General features: G+C 48.3%; 1 protein-coding gene across 4 annotated transcripts; it reads left to right on the forward strand.

The window, feature by feature from the left end:
- The first annotated feature begins 613 nt into the window (after positions 1-613).
- Positions 614-22,473, forward strand: fam120c (family with sequence similarity 120C). 4 transcript variants are annotated; one of them, XM_056585679.1, is made up of 18 exons: positions 614-651; positions 774-2,315; positions 3,970-4,216; positions 4,559-4,641; positions 5,305-5,433; positions 5,614-5,713; positions 5,888-5,961; positions 6,582-6,856; positions 6,951-7,110; positions 7,197-7,280; positions 7,648-7,819; positions 7,967-8,216; positions 9,719-9,833; positions 12,126-12,335; positions 12,586-12,853; positions 13,900-14,035; positions 14,179-14,242; positions 15,351-22,473. In XM_056585679.1, exons 2-18 carry the CDS (start codon positions 1,806-1,808, stop codon positions 15,606-15,608), a joined length of 3,135 nt encoding a protein of 1,044 aa, XP_056441654.1. In that variant the 5' UTR covers positions 614-651; positions 774-1,805; the 3' UTR covers positions 15,609-22,473. The 4 variants fall into 4 exon arrangements, 3 of the variants coding, with proteins under 3 accessions (XP_056441654.1, XP_056441645.1, XP_056441665.1); XR_008895093.1 differs by having other exon boundaries at positions 620-2,315; positions 15,351-21,431; positions 22,023-22,471; XM_056585670.1 differs by having other exon boundaries at positions 620-2,315.
- Positions 22,474-22,985: the final 512 nt, after the last annotated feature.

Genomic DNA, 22,985 nt, shown 5'->3' on the forward strand with positions numbered 1-22,985 from the left:
TTAAGTTCTGTCATAGAAAACCAAAAGATTTGTCATTTGGTATAAATATTCCCCTTTGCACAGTTGCCCTTCTTTCCCTTTTCTTCTCCCAGTGGGCAGTGCGGAAAGCCTCCACTAGGGGCGACATGGAGCCTGTGAGGACGCACCAAAGACTAGTGTCTACCTGTTACACTCGTTCTGTTCACACATGGCTTATATCCATATGTGGCTTCTCATGTCAATACTTTATCGAACCGGACGTAATCGTAAGTGGTTGCAAAAACTTTAAACAGAACATGCTGCATCCACTTTCCGAAGTCAGATGTGTGGTGATGAGCGATGGTTTGCATCTCGCTGCCTACGTGCAGAATACAGACTGATCACAAACTAAAATTAATCCCGTTTGGACCAAAGCGTGTTTCTCTCTCCTCCCTCAGAGAGCTGGGGGCCAGTCACCGCTCAACAGGATATATTTGATTGAAAAACGTAGAGTTTTATAAATACATTTCTCAGCGTAACCCGAGCTACATGGCCTCCCTATCTCTCTTTCTCTCTATCTCTCTCTCTCTCTCTCTCTCTCTCTCTCTCTCTCTCTCTCCTCCCTCCCTCCCCTCGCCTCCTCCCACTCTGCTGTCCGCGAGGAAGGCGCAAGATGGCTGATGTCGCTTGGAAGTATGTTCCCCTCCGCAACATGAAGTCGTGAGTGTGGAAGAAAGCGAGGGAGGCACCATCGGGCTTTTATTTTTATTTTATTTTCGTTGTTTTTCTTTTCTTTCTTCATCCACCCCGTCCAGCGTCGTGTCCCCGGCCCTGTCTCCCCCCCGGACCTGTCTCCCCGTCTCCCCGAGAGGACGCGTCCATCACGCCGGGACAGCAGCTAGCCGCTAGCGGGAGAGTTAGCCTCGTACCGCCGCCACCGTGTCGGGCTCCTGCGGCCTGGTTCGGGTTCATCCGATACTCCACTACACCTCCACGAGAAAAAACAAGCGACAAATACGCATAAAAACGCGGAATCGGCTCCATTTCGCCACATTGATATCAACTAGTTTAGCTGTCATCAGTCCGTGCGGTTAGCAGCCAGAGCTAACATTTCGGCTAACTAATGCGTAGTTTTCCGTCTGGTGTTCAATCTAAAGGGTTTTATTAGGAGTATTTCTTAAAACATATGCTATTTAGTTGTCACGTCAACGATCTTGTTGGTGTTGGCAACTGTAGTTGCTGATCTATTTGGCCTCCCGTTATCTAGATGACAAGCTACGGGGCTGGGCGAGCTGTAAACTTTTCTAGCTGTAGCTAGCTGGACTGGCCTTGCTGCTGGCGATCTACCAGATCAACTCTGGGATGGACTAGAGTCCTCCAGGACACAGGACACAGGCCCACCGGACCTAGGCCAACAGTACCACATCTCAGACTAGTATCAGGCCTTTTTAAATCAGTGTCAAGTCTAATACATTCATTCACAAGTGTGCGTGGTCAAACCTTTGGCCCTCTGATCCGCCGGTTACCTAGTTAACCTAGTTGTTGAGCAGGTTAACTCTTGTTCCACTACACTAAAGACTGGTTAGCAGGTTACCTCCTGGTTCACTACACTAGAGACTGGTTAGCAGGTTACCTCCTGATCCACTTCCCTAGAGACTGGTTAGCAGGTTACATCCTGATCCACTACCCTAGGGACTGGTTAGCTGGTTTCCTCCTCATCCACTCCCCCAGAGACTGGTTAGCTGGCCCCCAGTGCACAGCTAGCCGACCATCACACCACCACCACGGCGTACAGAACCCACCCGGAGCCGCCTCCCGGCCACACACACCGGCTGAACAACACCGTCATGGGAGTGCAGGGTTTCCAGGAGTATCTAGAGAAGCGATGCCCCGGGGCCGCGGTCCCGGTGGACCTCCTAAAGCTGGCCCGTACCGTGGGCCGCCAGCCCCCTCATCACCATCACCACCACCCACACCATCCAGGGCCCATGCCTCCCCCGCCTCCGCCAGCCAGGATCCTAATCGACGCGGACTCCGGCCTGCAGCGCCTGTACGGCGGCTACCAGACGGACTGGGTGTGCGGGGGGGAGTGGAACGCCATGCTGGGCTACCTGGCCGCTCTCTCACAGGCCTGTCTGTACCAGGGGGGCCTGGAGCTCGTCGTGGTGTTCAACGGCACCCTCGGAAAGGAGCGCTGGCCCGAGTGGGCGCGGCGAGCTCAGGGCCAGCGGCAGACGGCCCAGCTCATAGTCAACCACGTCGGCAGCAAGGCCACCCCGCCTCCCCGGGCCTGGTTCCTGCCCCCGGCCTGCCTCAGCCACTGTGTCCGCCTCGCCATGTTCCGCTTCCGAGTGCGGGTGAGTACCTCGGCCCTGGTTCTTTGGATATATCGCTGCGTCGCACGACTCATCAGCCAATTTCACTATGAAATAAATAAATGGCTTCATATTGAAACTTGATCATTTAAATGGCAATTTATAATCAATTTAATCACATGTCCCAAGTGGGGGAGCATCAGCAGTCCAAATACTCTACGTGCATTAGTTGACTGCTTTTATAGAGGCTGTTTAATTGCCATAGTCTCGTCTATAAGGACCAGCTACTGGCTGGTCCGCCTCTCAGCGTGGTGATTCTCAGGGAGTAGGTATGTGTATTGTGCAGCACAGCATATACATTACATAACATGAACCCACTGAACCTTACACATTGTTTCGCTGCTGAGTAGGGGACTATTAATAGACGATTGGTCGATTACACTTATTTGTAATGGCCGGTTCATAATGTTGGGTCCATTTTAAATGGAAATTGTTTTAAATTTTGTAAAAAGAAAATGTTTCTTTATATAACATTTTAGATTATATAGTTAGATCAAGATAATAAACAAATGGATTGGCAGACATAATTGACCCATACATTGCTATAATTAGTAATGTCTTTGTGAAATGGCTCCTTGTGCAGCCACTTCGAATCTGTTCCACGGCTTTAGAAACAAGTGATTATTCCTAGCCTAGTATTTCCAAAGGGGATATCAATCGGTTATTCACATGAGATATTCGGTTTAAAATTGCATGAAATGCACTTCTTGCCTCCTGCGGTGGTTAAGCCATATTATTCATTATGTTACCATGGTTCAGTGCACCCTTTGCCAGGGTTCCCAGAAATGCCTTTATCACATTCCTACAATGTCGTATATCTCGCCTCTCTAGCTGAACCTTTCCTAAAGGCCCCTTTACTTCAGGGACCGTCATGTAAAGGCTCCTGGGTGAAATCGAGTTTGTCTAGTCTGATATATATGCATTCATTGTACAGAATAAGAGTTATTCTACAATTTGTCAGGTAGGCCACCAACTCATATATAAGACCTTTATGACAGAATATACTTATTTAGTTTTATGTATAGTTAATGGATTCGAATATAAATATTACAATTCACCAGCCATTACTTAATTTGATATGTGTGTGTGTGAGACATGATGTTGACCAAGGACTGGTATTTTAGGAGGCCTTGTTAACATGCAGACATGATGCTGTTTCAACAACACAAATGATCGCCTGATGGACAGAATGTTGTTGCTTAGCAGCTATTGTCATCGCAATATCATGTTCTAATATTTACTTTCATATCTATATATCCCGTTTACATGCAAAGATATACAGAGATATATAGATAGTGTCTATCATTTGATGCCACTATCTTGGCGCCTTATACTGACATTTTCCATTGTACACAGAGTCGTTTACTATATTATGTACTACTATAAATAGTTTATAGCAATAGTAATAAAAATACTAATATTTCTAATTGCATACAATATTCAGTTGTCGACTCTACAATTGTCCTTATTAAATAGTGTTTATTTAAGTACAAAATGGCGGTGGGCTCCTATGCACACATGACATCAGTATATTTCTGATATCAACCTCCTGTTGAGGGTCGTGTCCCCTCTTCCTCAATAAGATATGAGCTCCTCCCGGTGCAGACCAGTAGCTCTTTCCCCTCTCCGTCGACAGGTCGTCCAGACGCTGGAGGATCACCACCAGGAGGTGCTGTCTCTCTACAGGGACTTTGGCTTTGCTGGCCTCATAGCTCAGGACTCTGAGTTCGCCCTCTGCAATGTGCCCGCTTACTTCTCATCCCACGCGCTCAAACTGAGTTGGAACGGCAAGAACCTCACCACACATCAGTACCTACTGTCTGAGGCAGCCAGGCAGCTGGGTCTGAAGACGCAGCACCTGCCCTGCTTCGCTGCACTACTGGGTACGGGCAGCTGTGCACACACACCTATACAAACACCGGAGATAGACATTCCAGGTTCTGAAAGTAAGCTCTGCATTTTGAGTCCACCATCTTGCTAGCTATACCCTCACTTATAACACGAGTCAATGTTCTGGCTCAGTGCAGACCTGAGATAAAACATGAAATAACTTTCCTATCAGGACATATCCTTTACTGACCAGTACTTGCATCTCCATGGACGGTCAAGCATGGTTGTTTAAAGATAATATCCTTAGCTAGCACACGTTGGGCCGTCCTCTTAGACGTCTGCCTTCCTTTGTTGACACAGCAAACATTTGAGAAAGCGGTTTGTGTTTCCTGTAGGGAATCACATTCTGCCTGACGAGGACCTCGCTGCCTTCCACTGGAGCCTGCTGGGACCAGAACACCCACTGGCTTCTCTCAAGGTACATAGCACGGCGTGAGGACTAATGCCACCAGAAAAGCCATTGCAGAGGCCTTTCATGTAAAGGGGTGATGGCATATCACCGGGATGTGTATGTAAAATATTCTTTCACATGTGCATTGTAGCACTTTGAGGTCATTGTGTTGATGTAAAGTGCGTTATTAATTGTATTTATTTATCCACTACACACTAATGCATATCATGTCAGGAAATCATCTCTCAGAGACCTAAGTTACCACCCCCGTACTTGCTCAAAGTCTGAAATGCTCCGTTAGGTCAGTGTACAGTAATGCCTCACTGGCTGGTCCACATGAGCTGAGCGCATGGTATTTGGAAACCAGGCAGGGGAACAAACTCCCTCAATTAAACGGCTTGAAGGAGTAGAAGCAAAAATATAGACTGAAATGACGCAAGTTTGCAATGGATGACATGGAACCTAATTGACTGATGCTTATCAAGTACTCCTTGATAACCCTGAACAGAATTAGAATTTCTGTTGTACTAAAAACAAACGAGGGCACTTCTTTGGGGCGTTATTTGGCTAAATGGTATTATTTATTCACTTCTTTATAAAGAACCTAATCGGCTCTGTGATATTCTGAAGACTAATCAACTGAAACTAATCAGCAAAGGCAAGTGGTTGATATTCTCCCCCTTGCTGCAGGTGCGGGCTCATCAGCTGGTGCTGCCGCCCTGCGAGGTGGTGATCAAAGCTGTGTCAGAGTACGTCTCCTCCATCAAAGACCTCGGCAACCTGGATGCCATCGCCAGGGACGTCTTCAAGCAGTCCCAGGTAAGACGCCAACACACAGGGGCGGGTGATCCAACCTCGGCCATTACTGATGTGCCGAATGCATAAGTGTGGATTTGTTGTGGCGTTGTCTCGGACCAGCAGCTCGTATAAATCGGTGGGCTTCTGCGCCATGAAGCCACACCTTGGCTGTGGGTTAATCCATGTCTTTCCCTCCTGCAGTCTCGCATGGAGGACAAGGTGGAGCGCTTTAAGAAAGCTGTGGAGTATTTCTCTGCTGCCTCCAAACCACGAACACTCAACATGGGGCCCTCCTTCATTTGTAAGTAGCGCTCCCTTTTGTTAGAGGCGCGAGAAGAGTGTGAGGAACATGTTGTAGGAGGGGTCTGTGAGGGCAGTGCGAGGCCTTCCCTCCCGGCGACCCTTGATTTTCCTACATCTAAATCTGAGGATGTGTGCTAAATTAACTTTGTTTATTATGCTGTTGCGTGTTCAGTACCTGGCTTTGGACCCAATCCATTTGGTGGACCACCTGGTCACATGGGACCCATGCAACCTGGAAAGAACCAGGTTCGAATCCACTCCCAATCCTTCTATCTTCTTTGTGTTGTGACTGTAAATCAGCTTACTCGACTGTAAAGGCAACCACACCGGACCAACTGCCCGATTCGCGCCGGTAAATGAAGTCGGGCTATTTAATCTGGCCCACTCGAACACCGACATGGGCGGTACACACCTACGGGATTACACGCCGACGCCGTACGTTCCAAGCTTGCGCAAGATGTAATGTCTCCAAAACAACAGGCGGCGCTAATCTGTATTGTGGGCCAAAAAACACGAAAACCGGAAGTAGCAGGTCCTCTTCTTCGATTACACTGTTTATTTGGTATGTTTACCATCCTCACTTCCGAGCTTCACTGATTCGCTAGTCAAGCTGCTAGCCCTCCACCAATCATCGTGGCCGATTTGAGCAACCACACCAAATAGACTTGTGTCACCGGCGCCGATTTTCTCACCAACGCCGATTTTCGGTCCGGTGTGGGCTTGCCTTAACGTGTGCTTTTTGAAACATTTATAGCGGGGAGAGCGGGGCTCAGTGTAACTTGTAACAGGACCTTCCCTTTGCTTTCAACTGCATCACTTTGGCCCGTGTTCTCCTCTTGTTAAGACACGCCCCCTCTCTGCTACAGTTTCCTCCCCCCCAGGTTCCAGGGTTGAAGCCACCCTTTCAAAACGCTCCATACGGACCTGGCTCCAACCTTGTATTCCAGGGCCAACCGCCTCTCATGCAGGACTGTAACGATTCACTAACGGGGAAGATGCCTTTCGCTGATTGGTCGGCTCCCTACGATTCCACCCAGGGGGGCGGCAGATTACCCAATCACCATGCCGGAGCCCAGTCTGTCCCCTCCCCCTCTCCCTCTACCTCCTCCGATGGAGACGAACCCAACGACACCAACGCTAAGTACGAAAAAGCAAATAGGAAATTCAATTTTTCTGTCATTTTGTAGACTTGATTCAATACTCACTGGTGCTGTTTCACCCCGTTCTCTCCACAGCCATTTGACGGACAAATCTTCAAGATGGGAGGATCCTTCCAGAGGAGGTTCAGCCCCTGGAGACAATTCCCATGGCAATGGGAGTGGTTCGCACATTCCGTCACTGTTGTCTATGGCAACAAGGAGTCACATGGACATAACCACACCCCCTTTGCCTCAGGTGGGTGTGGGTGCGGGTGCGGGTGCAGGTGCGGGTGGGTGGATGTTTGTGTGGACGTGGATGTTGACTGACGCGTTGTTTTACAGGTCAGTGCGGAGGTACTTCGTGTTGCTGAGCACAGACATCGCAGAGGGCTAATGTACCCCCAGATTTTCCACATACTGACCAAGGTACAGAAACATGTCCTATTTCTGACTACTTTGCTTCTGAATAGAATATTATGGATCATCCTTTTTCAGAATGTTCCCAATCATTACTTCAGCAGCAGTAAACAGAGTTGTTTAGCCTCTGTTATTCAGCGTTTCCGTAAAGGAGAGTTAGAACCATTGCATGCTTTTTTTTCTTGATCCACATTCGAGGGCACCGGTACAGCTGGGAGGTGCTGCTGCGTCTCCTAGCTGTGTTTTCCCCCCCCTTCCTTAGTCGCAGCTCCTCTCCGGTCGCCCCACATGCAAACAGGCCGAGGCTGTCCCATGCAAGCTCAAGTAAATCCGAATCCACCTGTCCCCCTCCCTCCCTCCTCTTCCTCCTCCTCAGGGAGAGATGAAGATGCCAGTGTGCATAGAGGATGAGTGCAACGCTGAGCTGCCGCCCGCCTCCCTGCTCTTCCGGGCCGCCCGGCAGTACTCCTACGGGGTCCTCTTCAGCCTGGCGGAGACCCACCGGCGCCTGGAGAGGCTGGCCATGCGCAAGAGGGGGCCTGTGGAGGGTGAGGGTCGCTGGAGAGGGACGGGATGGTAGGGGGGGGGAGAAAGAGGGAGGTTTTGTTACGTGCGTATGGATTTAACGTTCCTGCTGTGGTTCAGTCGGTAAAATGAATGAGATGTACTCATTGGTCACGTGTGCCACTCCCCAGTTCCCCCAGTGATCGTGAAGGAGTGGAGCAGCGGCAAGGCCAAGTCTGCCCTCACCCCGGAGCTGGTCCCGGCCATGTGCTTCCGGGAGTGGACCTGCCCCAACCTGCGGAGGCTGTGGCTGGGCCGCGCCAGCGAGGACCGCTCCCGGAGGACCAGGGCCTTCCTGGCCTGCCTGCGCTCCGACTGCCCGGCCCTGCTCAACCCGGCTCAGGTGCCGCAACACCTGCTGCTCATGTGCTGCGTGCTCAGGTAGGCCCCCCTCCTCCTGCTGCTCATGTAGGGGCCCCGTCCCCTGCTGCTCAGTTAGGGTCCCCGTTGCACCTGCTGCTCAGTTAGGGCCCCCCCTCCACCTGCTTCTGAGGTAGGGCCCGCTGAACCTGCTGCTCCATTAAACACTTGTCACCAATTCGCCTGTAGGGGGCACAATAACACAAAAACAAAATGTCAAACCAATACTTCCCACGAGTCACTCGGGGACAGACTTCATAGAAACTGTTTCCCAATGTGAAGGAAGCATGCTCAACGGCCACCCTTTTAACGTCATAAAACGCCAACAAGCACTATTCCAATGTTAAGAACACTTTTTCAAGGATGCATCAATGGGTCCTCAACGAGACAAAATGCCCACAATCCGTTGTGTTCACACGCTGCACGTGGTATTTAAGATATGCGGATGGAAAGCCATACACATTGCTTTCAACAAGTGAAGCAATTAAACGTTTTCTGAAATATTTTGTGCCGTATTGCTTTTTGTAGATTCATCTAGGGATGCAACAACGAATCGATGAAATCGATTGCTAAAAGCTTTGGCAATGAGTTTGGTTTGGCAATCGATTCGTTGAGTCACGTGATTAATAAGTCACTCGTAGGCGCGGAACTGTTTACAGAACCCGACGCAGACAGCTCCATGCTTCATGCGCGCCCACAGCGAAGCTTTCCGCCCGCTATAGTGTGAGTATGTTGGACAATGGACATTAAACATTGCGGAGGCGGAATTCTTTTTTTCAACCGAAATCGTCCAAAGTGTGGGAGCACTTTACAATGCATAAAGCTAAAAGTGTGTTAGTTGCAATCTTTGCAAAAGAGAAATGGCGCGGCACGGAAGCAGCACGTGATGATACGGCATCTGAAAAATAAACCATGATGTCGGGGTCATCCGTGACGAGGAAGTGGGCTCGACAGCAGGGTAAAGGTGGATTTATAGTCCTCCGTAAAGTGCTGTGCGTAGACACGGAGAGCCCTCTCCTTCGACGGTGGCTGAGGCCGGAGAGGGCCGGTGTTGTATGGGCTGTGAATACCTTTCCTTACGGCTTGCGGTCCTAGTTGTATCCGTTACCAGGATATCTAGCCCCTACTATTCCTGGAACCTTCTGAACAGACTTGTGATCGATCTAATGTCTCCTAAATGTTTTGCATCTATCGATTATGGCTTTACCTTTTTATGCAATCAAATCCCCAAATTGTGTGTCATTTGGACCCCTGTCTTGAAGTTGTCCCAAACCCTTCCCTTTACAGTAACGTTTTTCTAATTTATAACATTATATACATTAATAATAGATAATAATACATTGACCATACAATAACCATAGCTATCCACCGACTTCCTGTGTAAACCTTATAAATTAGCCCAATTATTTTCTCAACTCCACCACCTACAAAACATGTACTTCCTACACCCTAGCCCATGCTCTACCTCGGGGAACCTCCACATGCCTTGAGGCTCAGGGGTTGACGTGCTGATTCCCTTGCAGGTATATGATGCAGTGGCCTGGGGGGCGCATCCTGCAGAGACATGAGCTGGACGCCTTCCTGGCCCAGGCGGTCTCCAACCAGCTGTACGAACCGGACCAGCTGCAGGAGCTCAAGGTAGGAGCCTCTCCTCGCGGTGTGAGGGCTGGGGTGTAGGGACTCACGGCAGCCTCTCCCCCCCGGTGTGAGGGCTGGGGCCGGGGTGCCCAAGTCTGAATTGAAAGGATCAATCCCCCATCATCGTCGAATGTACTCTGCAACAGTTCCTTTGTACAGAGTGGATGGAGTCAGGGTTGTGCTTTGCAAAAGGCGGTTTTAATCGTAGTAAATAATAACGGCGTGTCAGTCAATAACATCAGCGTGCCACAGCGGTACCATGTACTGCTACACACTCCCTAGCAGATCTGATTGCGCGCAGGTGCCCGCAATCAGACCCAATTGACCCGTCCAGATCCGGAGTGCTCCAAACATGACTCCTCAGCCCCATCCGCAGGCCAAACGCTGTACGTCACCCCCACAGACTCAGTCGTATGGATTGTGCTGACCCGATAAAGAGACTTGGGACCACACTGATCATCGAGTGCAAAACAAGCAAATGCTATCCGGTTTTATCCTGACCGCTGATGCCTGACGAACTCGGTACCAGGCACACGGGCTGCACTGCCGTGGTTGAACCTCGAAGGACGCCCAGATCAATAAATAAAACGGGACCAAATTACTACCCATTTTGTTGTGATCAACCCTACTATGATGTGATTGCGTGGGAAGTCGGCGTTTCCAGGTGTGTCTTTTTAGTTTCTAGTCGGCTATATTGGAACTAACTCCATTTGACTGTTTTTCTTGATCTTTGACTAACTGATGAAATGCTTAGTTTCCTTACACCGCGGACTCTCAGGAAACGTCTGTCACTGCCTCTAGTCCAAGTTAAGATCAGTATCATACTATATTCTAATGGACCAAATCCTTTGTGCCCTTTATTTGGTGAGGGGGTAGACTAGATCACAAATCATTTTGACGTTGTTTAAGATAAATTAAGTACTAGTCTGCAGTTTCTTTCTCTTTTTATTTATTTTTCCGTGGTATATAAATGAAGTTGATGTGTACATTGCCTAGATGTGTTCAGTGTTGTGTCGGCTCTATTAAAGCAGCCCAACACTGAAGGACTCGGAAGGAAAAGGCTGCATGCTTCAGAGGGAGATGTGGTGTAGGGCCAGTATGACATCGATAGAGGATGGAGAAACTGAATATAGCAAACCTTTACATTAGGGAAGGCCTATATTAAATCGTGTTCACCCACTGGTTTTACATTTTCCTGACCCTTAATCTCAAGCAGACCTTGAAATCTAATATTGAACAAATTTCACTATCGCTAGATTTCAGAGGTCAATCAAACCTAGCAATTTTACACAGCATTTTATGTTGAATGCGTCTCTGCAAGGTCTCTTTGGGCCATGCTTGGCGTCATGTAACATGGGAGCCGACCATCAACGTTTATCAACACATCTCAATAAATAAGAATATTGGGGATCTTCATTCATTTAAATAATTCCACCGTCGGTGTGTGAATGAATGGAATCCCCTAAATGTAACTCCGCCCCTTACAGTTCCTGGTTTCCAACCCAGTCCATGCGCCAACTCTCCCCAGAAGTTCTGCTATAACATAGTAGGACTGCTGGATCAGAAGTTCTGCTATAACACAGTAGGACTGCTGGATCAGAAGTTCTACTATAACACAGTAGGACTGCTGGATCAGATGTTCTGTTGTAACACAGTTGTTTCTGACCTTTTCTGTCGGTATTTGAATGTATTGTTCGACTTGGAAATGAATAACCACAATATGATGCATACCAGCATTTACTACCTTAAAGCTGCTCTCTCCAGTGACTTCCAACAACAGGTGGTCATTGCGCACTCACTCAGATAGCAACTAATGCTTTTCTTTGCCTTCATAACAAGAAATATACTTGTTATGATGGGTTTCTGATGTAAAGCAAACGGCATTGTCATACATGCAAGCAGGTCTGGTGCACAACAATAAATTAATGTAATCATAATAAATTCATGTCTGAATTTGCCAGCATTGGGATTTGTAAAGATCCCGCTAGCAAGTCTAGCTTCATGTATTGTTGTAAATAATTTGAGAAAATGTACATTTAACAAGCTTGTGGATTAACCGCTGTGGACAAAAGCAGAACATTGCTCTTGCTCCTCAGAGGACAGTCGTTGACCTTCTGTGATTGGGATTCATAGCGTTACTCTCCCAGAAACCTGAGCTCAAACTTATTCTGGGCTAGGGCCAATACCTGTGGACGGCTGTGCTGTTCTGATTCTCTTTTGCTGTTGGTAATGAAGCTGAAGCTGACCTTCTCTCCAGGTCCGAAGTGTAACTTCTTTCTGTTGTGGCTCTAGGTGGAGAAGGTGGACGCCCGCGGGGTACAACTGGCCTCTCTGTTCATGGCGGGCGTTGACACAGCGCTCTTTGTCAATGATGTGTGTGGCCAGCCGTTGCCGTGGGAACACTGCTGCCCGTGGGGCTTCTTTGACGGCAAACTTTTCCAGAGCAAACTGGCTCGGGCCGCCCGCGACAGAGCTGCTCTGCTGGACATGTGTGAGGGCCAGGTAAGACCGTGTGTGTGTGTGTGTGTGTGTTGTTCCTTTCCTATCACACGGCTTGCCCTTATTGGTCACTCGCTAGTTGCAAAGGATGGCTCACAAGGAGAGATAAAATACTTAAATATTTATAGTTATTTATTCTTCTTTGCTATATACATGCAGGCATGCGTGCGCGTGTGTGTGTGTGTGTGTGGGTGGGTGTGTGTGTTCTGCCCTGGGTGGGTCAGGCTGCTGATGCTTCATGCTCGTCCTGCAGGAGGAGTTGGTGTCCAGGGTGGACAAGATGCGTCAGGCCATCCTGGAGGGCATCAACCTGTCGCGGCCCCCCCCACCTCCTCCTCCCCTCCCACCCCCCGCCTTCCTGCCGCCCACCATGGTCCCCCCCTTCTACCCCATTCCACCCCTCTACCCGCCCCGCCCAATGGGCAACATGCCCCCGCACCACCACCCTCACCACCCCCACCACCCCGCACAGCACCGGCCCAGAGCCTTCCCAGGTACACACTGGCTCCCTGGGTCTAAAGGTACGGCCACACTAAACGCGTGATGCCCGTTAGAGGTGTAGAAAATCTGCATTTTCGCATAGGGAAGCATTGGTGTAGGAGCGTAGATGCGTTACACGCGCTAAAGCAGCGCGTTAGACGTGTTACACGCGCTAAAGCAGCGTGTTAGACGCGTTACACGCGCTAAAGCAGCGCGTTAGACGCGTTTTATGCACCTAAATAACGCGCCCAACGCACCTACGCGCGGAGTTCAAAAATGTAATGCTTTTTACGCTCCTACGCGTGACGCTTAGCCGCGATAGCCAATCAGCGTTGAGCTTGACCCGACGTCACTGGCAGAGAGACGGAGGACAGGCGCTCCGCAGCTGATGTGGAGCGCCTGTAGTTGGGGTCCTGACCAACCAGTGCTAGCAGGTCATCGAACATGGCCCCAGTCAATCTAAAATACCACTGGAACCGACCGTCATCCAGGCGGAGTTCCTGGAGGAGGTGGTGAAACTCACCCAGCTGTGAGCGCCTAAAGAGGATGTCATGCACCCAAACACAGCGGCGTTTGGGTTTCCCACTCTCCTCGAACTCCCGCAACAAATACAGCGCAGCGATGATGGTGACCTCAGCCGTGTTTGTGGAGCAAAAGAAAAGTAGCGGGGGAAAATAAGTTTTGGGCGGGCTCATCTAGCTGCGTATGCGTGTGAACCATTTTTGTGACACACAATGATCAAGCGGCAGGTTACGCGCATAATGCATTCAGTGTGGCCGTACCTTTTAGAACCCGTGCTAAAGTATCAATGCCGTAACAGGATGACGTTGGTCACCGACTGAATATGATTCTGCGTATTCACAAAAGTGCAACAAGAATGGAGAGATTAAACGTGTTTATTGATCCCAAACGGGAAACGGGTTGATTAGAATCTGTATGAACCTCGGCTAATGCATCGAGTAACCGCTCTAGGAATTTAAGTCCTTTCAAGAGTTATGTAGGCTTTCAAATATATAATTGTCTGCATTCATCCAAAGTTCTTAACCTGAGTTTAATTTCCTGAGTGCTGCTGTGTTGTTCGCTACAGGTCTTCAGTCCATCCCCCCCCAAGGAGGGAAGTTGGAGATAGCCGGCATGGTGGTGGGTCAATGGGCGGGGAACAAACCAATCCGTGGGAGAGGGGGGTTCAACATGCAGGTGGTGTCTGTCGGAGCAGGCAAAGGGTAGGTTCCAACATCCCCACGGTTATTTTCTGAGCGTTTATTGTTTATGCTTTCAGTGATCTTCTGATGCCCTTCACATCGGTTGGTACTTTTTCAGATGTACTCACTGACATGTTTTGGTCCTCAATACCCATTCACCACAGACGGGGAAAGGAGGTTCCAGCAAAACTACGGGGAGGAAAAAAACCTACTGCCAATAGACCACAGGTGAAGAAGTCTAGCCCCACTACTCCTACCCTCTTGATTGTTGCCTTGATTGACACTGCCATCGCCGTGGATGGGCCTTGAGGGGCTTTGTGGGTCTTGAGGGGGGCCATTAGTTCAGTAGTTGGTTTACAATTCAAGTTATTCACTCTGATGTGAAGCCCCAAGATTTCAGTTCTGTTGTATGAAAGGCATTTCCTTCCTCCGCTGTCTCTGTCTCTGACCCTCCTCTCTGTCTCCGACCCTCCTCTCTGTCTCCGACCCTCCTCTCTGTCCGTCTCTGACCCTCCTCTCTGTCTGTCTCTGACCCTCCTCTCTGTCTGTCTCTGACCCTCCTCTCTGTCTGTCTCTGACCCTCCTCTCTGTCTGTCTCTGACCCTCCTCTCTGTCTGTCTCTGACCCTCCTCTCTGTCTGTCTCTGACCCTCCTCTCTGTCCGTCTCTGACCCTCCTCTCTGTCTGTCTCTGACCCTCCTCTGTCTGTCTCTGACCCTCCTCTCTGTCTGTCTCTGACCCTCCTCTCTGTCTGTCTCTGACCCTCCTGTCTGTCTCTGACCCTCCTCTCTGTCTGTCTCTGACCCTCCTCTCTGTCTGTCTCTGACCCTCCTCTCTGTCTGTCTCTGACCCTCCTCTCTGTCTGTCTCTGACCCTCCTCTCTGTCTGTCTCTGACCCTCCTCTCTGTCTGTCTCTGACCCTCCTCTCTGTCTGTCTCTGACCCTCCTCTCTGTCTGTCTCTGACCCTCCTCTCTGTCTGTCTCTGACCCTCCTCTCTGTCTGTCTCTGACCCTCCTCTCTGTCTGTCTCTGACCCAACCCTCTGTCTGTCTCTGACCCTCCTCTCTGTCTGTCTCTGACCCTCCTCTCTGTCTGTCTCTGACCCTCCTCTCTGTCTGTCTCTGACCCTCCTCTCTGTCTGTCTCTGACCCTCCTCTCTGTCTGTCTCTGACCCTCCTCTCTGTCTGTCTCTGACCCTCCTCTCTGTCTGTCTCTGACCCTCCTCTCTGTCTGTCTCTGACCCTCCTCTCTGTCTGTCTCTGACCCTCCTCTCTGTCTGTCTCTGACCCTCCTCTCTGTCTGTCTCTGACCCTCCTCTCTGTCTCTGTCCCCTCCAGACGTCCTCGTCTCCTCCAGCAGGCGGTCCCCTAAAGCCCTCTGAGGAGGCAGACTTTACCCCAGAGGTGGCCACCCAGCAGCTGAACGGCAGCCCATCAGCCTCTGCCACTGGTCAGCCCTTGGACCTGGCCCCCCTGGCCCAGCCAACCCCATGTGCCTTAGCCAGCAGAGACAACCATACAGAGGGGGTGGAGGTGGAGGCCCCCTGTTGCCTTGAAAACTGCCCGTCAGACGGTGCACTACAGAAGGAAGAGTGACGGCGCCCTCCCAGGATGCACTGGTTCTGTGGGGAGTGACGTGTGTTCGACTGCCTTTCCCTGTTTTGTAGACCTATGTTACCTACCCGCTCGCCGCCCGCACCCAGAGGAGGAGGAGGAGGAGGAAGCCTCTCTCCCGCTCCTCGCCTGCCCTGCGTGACGGCTCGGAGCCCTTGGCTGTCCCCACTTCAGTTTCTCATGTGCTTTTACATTGTTTCCTAAACCGGTGTTAGCCATGAACCTATACACCCCTTCAAGATATACTCCCCAATGTCCACCAGCCCCACCCTGCTTAAAGACCCGTGACCCTTCACACACTGGCCCTATCGATGACCGGCCCCCTGTGTACCAGGGGTTCCGGTATTCATTTGGATTTTATTGGAGTGATCCCACTGTGTTTGCACACACAGGTGTTTTAGGCTTTCGTGGCGACGGTGACTGTGATTGGCTTCGGTCTCGATGACGACAGCATCTCGGCTTGTTGGGTTTTTAGATGCGCTGGGAGTTTATCAAATACCACAACGGTCTGTCCTATGCTTGTTTAGAGTCTCACTCTGAATATGAATCGGAGGTTTAAAAGAAGGTCTTGACCTCAACAAACCCACGTGCTGTTGACATGCCTCATCCTAACCCTCACTGCTGGACACCCTGTGAGGGGTTCGCCACACCGCTGAACACATAGATTGCTAGCATGCCAGCTAACTACTTCGCCCTTTTAGATCAATTGGCTTTATTACTTTAGCACTTCTGCGCCATCATTGTACTGGTATTGTACTTTACATTGACCAATGTAGCATAGCCTAGCGCTTAGTAGTGCAGAAGGACCTGACAAATGTATGCACCTTAAGCCCAGAAGTACGAAAGGTCTTCACCTTATGCCCCAAAATAGTGCATTACTACGTTTAACCTGCCCTTTGCCCTACTTAGAAAAAAAGCTTTGATTGTATCTCCCAACAGAGAGCACTTATTATTGTATCTTCTGATGAGGAATTTGAATCAGCCCTGAAATGATGTCCGAGGGATGTCCCCTACATGATAAACCATTACTAGTAGACCTACATGTTAAGGTAGAGATCTATTGGAGAGATGTCGAATGTGAACAGAGTGGTCTCCAAGGAAGGAGCCCTTTGTTTTAAAAAAATAAAATGCATATATATATATATATATATATATCACACAGCCACACTGGACAGTCCTCTACCAGTTGAGAGAAATATTCCTAAAACTCTAAGGCACCTTCTGGAATCAAGGCCAACGTTATAATCCTGCTATCCAGATAGCAGATGAAATGTGATGCTAGGCAAAACTAGCTTGCATGTCCACAAAATAACCGATTAATACTTTGCAATCAACCCTGAGACTCGGCATGAAGAGTAAACACGGATTGCTTTAAGTTACAGACAAAGAAGAGCCCAAATGTTCTTACTTACCAGGCCAGTAGCTGGCATGCGATACTAAACCTCTGATGGTGGATGTTGCCCTGGTGATAGGCCGATACCGAGAGCCATTGCACAGCAGCGCTCGGTGTGTCACTTGAGATTGGCAGGAAGGCCATCCCTTCTTGTGTGTCTCAACCTCTTGAGTCAGGACTTCAGCGGTCGGGATGTGTGTCACATGACCGCAAGGAGGGCCACGTGCTCACCTCTGTTCCTCCGCTCAATCTGAGACTTTTAAGATTATATATTCTTTTATCAGAGCACTTATGTTTGTTGAGGATAAAATATGTCCCCCAAAGTAGGTTTGACCAGACGGGCAAAATATTGACCTAATCCGCTGTTTGTAGTACTGTGTTCCAACATTAATACCAGTAGATTGACATACTGGCTTAGACATGCAGACAATTAGAAAAGGATTAGTATGAACTCGATAGGCAAGTCAACAAGAAGCACCTTATTTTCTTACCGTCTTGATGACTTGCGCACTCAAGTTCCACCAAATCGACTACAGAACCCTGACATTGTTGAAGGAAGGAAGACACCGTGTTTAAAGAATGCACAACTCAAAATCAATAGCTTATCGATTACTCACCCTGCATAGCCTGGGGTCTTGAGGAAAAAGGTTTCACTTGCATTGTTTTGTGGAGAATAGTCCTCCTTAAATGTCTTCATACATTTCTAATACAACTGTCTGGGGTGATTCTCGACCAGCAGCCCAGTTGCAGAACCTCTAAGGATGGCCCATCACTTCTGCATCAAAAGGGTTTAGATCCATCCGTAGATCCCTGGATGCTTATGCAGCAGGAGTGTAATGGGGAGGGGGGGGGGTGTAATTGCAGCTGTTTTGTTTGAGACTGTTCCCTAATCCACTTCCATTGGTCCGTTATCAACCTCCATGAGCAGATGGTAGTGCAACCTTTTTCTTGAACCATTCTAGTCGATGAAACATTTTTGGGTGTTGTATTTATTTCAGTAGTCACGTCCGACATCCTCCGTTATACAACACAACCGCTATAGTGACAGGCTGGTGAACCAGCTATGGCGGAGGCTGGCTGTCCTTGCAGGGCTAGGCCGGTCTCCGTTTCTTTCACCAACACCAAATGAAATCCAAGGTTTCAAATATCGTAGCCGTTCATGGTAGGGATTGATCATAGATGATGAGATGTTCTTAGATGATGCGCAGGCCACTGCGTCTGAATCTATAGAGAACTCTGAATCAAGGAATACAAGGCTAGAGAATATATCAAAACTAGCCAAAGAACTGTCTAGAAATACTATGAGTCATGTACTTGACTGCTTTCAACATTTTGAGATTAGTACAAGTATGTGTTTTCCAACGATACACACTAGGAGACGACTTGTTTTCCTGTGCGAGCCAGATCTTCTGGTTGACGATTCCCGCTTGTGACTCGCTCGCCAGAGGACAGAATTACACACATCCGCACAAACTCACACTCACACACATATATAGGACATCACACAGACACACAGCTTAACGTTCACAGATCTGGTTGAAATGGGGTACGTTCTCCTTTGATGCTGAAGTGAGAGCAGTTTTTGTTCCCAGTGGAGAAACTTTCTGTTCATCAGATTACTTGGTAACGCAGTTAGTGAAAGTGGTACCATCACATACACACACACACACGCACGCACACACCAACACATTATCATACATTCAATATACAAAATACACAATGCTTAGATGTTATACCCTAAGTTACACACTAGCTAGTATGGATTTAAAAATCGATTCAATACATGACGTAGTGTCCCTTTTTAGTCCTCATTTTAGGGATCTAGCTATTTGATCAGTGATTTTTTTTTTATGCTTGTAATCCTAAAACCTTCTCACCACGCCCCCCTTTTCTTATCTCCCCTTCCTCATTTCTACCCAGTTTTTTTTAATACCAAACGTCCCCTTTTCTCTTCAGTCTTTCCCCCATAGATTACACCATTCAAATAGTCTCACATAGGCACACACGGTTACTGATTTAAATTGCAGTCACACTCAATTCACAACCCCTCTTCTCAAACCTATACCATGTCTCCACGTCTTCTCCCTCTCTCTGCCCGTCCTCTAGCCCTAGGACCATTTCTATTGGCTGTTTTCTTTCTCTTTGGGCTGCCCCGCCCCTTAATCGACCCAACTAACGGTAAAGGTTATATTAACATTGATAATCAGTTTCTATATGTATCTAGCCAGTCTGAAAAAAAGGAAAAAAAATCTAAACTGTTTTATTCAATTGTGTAAACGTGTTTTCTTACTATTTTTAATGTTATTACATCTTCTAATCCTACCATTGCTTCAGTTAGTACTGAAATACGCTTAGCCAACCTAGAGATTTGAACTGTAACGATTGCGATTTTCCTTAACTGTATTTTGTATGGCATCTTTAGACCACCTCACCGCTATTATGTGCGTAAGTATTGCCCGTTTGAATTGAAAATCGATGTCTGCACACTATGTTTGATTCTCATATTATCCCTTATAGCAATTTCATGGTCAACCCATTCTCAAAGCTGAATTGTGTGCCCTTGTACATACCAGCTACACATCCCATCTGAACACCTGAGTACCAAAGTATAGCACCTCCCCCTACCCATCATGCCTGACAGACGGTTTGCCCTCCAGACATTGTTTTTTAAGATTATATAATGGAAACAGACAAGACGGTGGACATGAGAAAGTTTTTGTGGATTGTGTAGGGTAGGAGAGTTTTAATTTGCCACAAATTTATTACACGACAAAGACCAGTTGCACTGCATGTGAGTGATGTCCAAGATAACGATCGGTGATTAGTGAGGATTTTGGTAAAACACATCTTTCTCTTCTCTGCCCACACTCATTGGTACGGTCTTCAGTGAACGGTCTTGAGAGCTGTGGGAATCTCTGTAAAAGTTGACATTAGATCTTAAACAAAATTCCTTGCATTTGTAACGGAAAATGTTCCTCCCTATACTTCTTTATGTTTCTTTTTGTAGCATTCAGCACTTAGACTACGCCATCGTCCTCGCTGTTCGGGATTGGAATGCAGTTGAGGTTACAAAATTGGCGGACATTATACCAAATTAAAGATTGCCGTCTTATAGCAGTCCTATTGATCTCAAAGCTGGAAAACTTAAACCTATGAACTATATTTTGATATTCATCTGAGGAGATGATCTGGAATACCAGGTCACTTTTTTTTTTTACCAGTGACCTGGCATTCCATTTTGCAGAACACATTTTCCTCAGGTCCCACCTTACATTAACGTATGTGTGAGACCTTCCTTCTAGGCAGAGGGAAACGGGCCAATGGCGGAGGGAGCAGCTTGGTGCTGGCTCCCAGGACCAGTGTCACTGCCCCGATAGCATAAAGGCCTCCTCTGTCTGATCTGAAGGGACACTTTTTACCAGAGCTACAAGAAGAGTGAAGAGAGCCAAATGTCCCAGAAAAGTACAAAGTATGGCATTCAATTTGAGAAGAGGCAACACTGTTCAGTTCCACTCTAGGACGTTGTAACTGTCATTTTCTGTGCCGTCTCACAAATTGCCCATTTTAGCAATCTCCCGATACTGTCTGTCTCCCTATACTTCTGCGCCGTCTCAAATCGACCAACCCCAACCTAATTTTGTCCCCCTTTGGGTCTCAAGTTGATCATTGTGAGCCATCTGTTGTAATGTGTATCACGCCTTCAATTCATATACTTCAATAACTAGGGCCACCTAAATTTACCTGTGCTCTGCAGCAAAAAGGGTTTAAGAAATTATCCATATTATTATAGGATTATTATCATTATCGCTGTTATGATTATGGTTGGTATAATTTGTCATCATTGTTAGCATTATGGAAGCACCAGACTGTTTGAAGAGAGGCAAGAAAGAAGGAAGCTTTTTTTTATTTTTATTATTCGTCTGGCTGTTGGTGGTCTGATCTCACAGAGGGGGGGATGGCTCAGAAAGAGACAAGGATGGCAGTCGGGTTTGTACTGGTTGGGAAATGACTTACAGTGCTGAAATAAAATTTATTCTTTTAGTAAAAATGGACTTGTTGACTTTTAATGAGCTTTGTTTTCTGTGACATTGACCACGAAGATAGTGTCTTTATTAAATCTAAGTATTTTTAAAGACCATAGTTTGATGGGTTGCATGCTTTTCATCAGTGGCGCGGTGACGGCTGCGTCAAGTTCTCGTTGTCGGCGCGCTTGAGAACTGGCTAAATCTCGAGATGTTTCAACACTGGAGTTCACACCCGCTTCTACAGGAAAGATGGCGAGCATGATACGGGGAGCCACCTGGGGAGGGGGTACGCTGAAGAAGCATCCGCCACGGTGCCTCGTTGGGGAAATAATTGAGTGTGGTTACTAACGACACTGGTCAGAGCATACCCAAAACCTTTATTCTGAGGTACGTTTTCAGGATAATACTTAAAGCTCGAGGTCGCGCCAATTCCACCTACCCTAGCTGTCAGCTAGCTCTGCTATTGGGCTCAGACCTAGCTGTCAAGCTAGCTCTGACCTAGCTGTCAGCTAGCTATGCTACTGGGCTCAGACCTAGCTGTCAGCTAGCTATGCTACTGGGCTCAGCGGCATCTCGGGGCTGCAGGGTAAGCATAGACGGGAAGCCCAGTGTTCCTTGCATGAGTAATGCTTCTAGGTATGCCAATTTGTGTTGTATGATGGACGTAAATTACCTCAAAATAAACGCTGTAGGTGGGAGAAGGCGTTAGCCGACAATAGCTTAGAGCTGGGTGCTACTCCATTGAGCGGGTTAGCTGAGCCCGGGCTTCATGTCAGCGCCCATCGGTAGAAACTGGCATGCCGGGATGAGTTGGGTCATATATATAATATATATAAATTAAATAAAAGAAATAAGGGGCACTAGGACTTGTACGCTGACAGCTATTTGTCACATTGAACTGCACCCTAGTTCGGTGATGTGACAAATGGTGAGGGAGAAGATGTGCCGCTATGTAACCATGATTGATTGTTTGGTCAGGTGGAGGGTTTGTTCAGCATCAGACGGCGCTGAGGGGTCCTGAGGTCCGGCGGACGGTCGAGTCCTGCAGTGAGTGGATGGTAAATGGACTTAATTTGTACAGCGCTTTTCTAACCAGTGGCCACTCAAAGTGATTTACAATATTGCCTAGCATTCACCCACACATTCACACACTGAGGCCGGAGTCAACCACGCAGGGCGACAGCCAGCTCGTGAGGAGCAGTTAGGCGTCTTGCTCAGGGACACTTCGATTCTCAGGAGCCGATTACAAGCACACTCGACAATCTAACTAGCAACCTTCCGGCTACCAGCCAACCCGTTCTACCTCCTGAGCCCGATGCTGCCCGTTGATGATGGCTTCAATAAACAGACAACGAAAGGACGCAATGCAATAGCACATTCAAACGTTCCACTCAGGGTGAGTGAGTGAAGATACTGGAGGAGCAGAGTGGGAGCTGTGGGCTGAGGTAGTAGTTTGTATAGTTTTAGGATCACACCAGATCTGGGAGATAACTATACAGTCTACTGTCTTTCTCACGGCTACCAAACGTCGCCAGCAGGACAACAGTGACTCCAATGGTGTTCATTGATTTATTAAGTTCTCGTTTGATCCTGGTCAACCGCTTTGTGTGTTCACTTGTAAGCTAAGCAACCAGCTGAGAGGGATGCGCCGAAGAGACTCCTCATTTAGGAGGAGAATCCTTGGGATTCTGATTCTTATCTTCAAACCACTCGTCTGGGGTCGGGTCGTGGGGGCAGCAGCTCTAGCAGGGGGCCCCAGACTTCCACATTGACCAGCTCTGACCGGGGGATCCTGAGGCGTTCCCAGGCCAGTGTTGAGATGTAATACCTCCTCCTAGTCCTGGGTCTTCCCCGAGATTCTGATTCCATTCGTTTTGTTCAGCACTCCCCTGTGTTTGTCTTCTCTGCACTGTGGTGAGGTAGTAAGTTGTGTTGTTGTGG

This window comes from Gadus chalcogrammus, chromosome 1, assembly GCF_026213295.1.
Source record: "Gadus chalcogrammus isolate NIFS_2021 chromosome 1, NIFS_Gcha_1.0, whole genome shotgun sequence".
In the NCBI taxonomy this organism is placed as follows: domain Eukaryota; kingdom Metazoa; phylum Chordata; class Actinopteri; order Gadiformes; family Gadidae; genus Gadus; species Gadus chalcogrammus.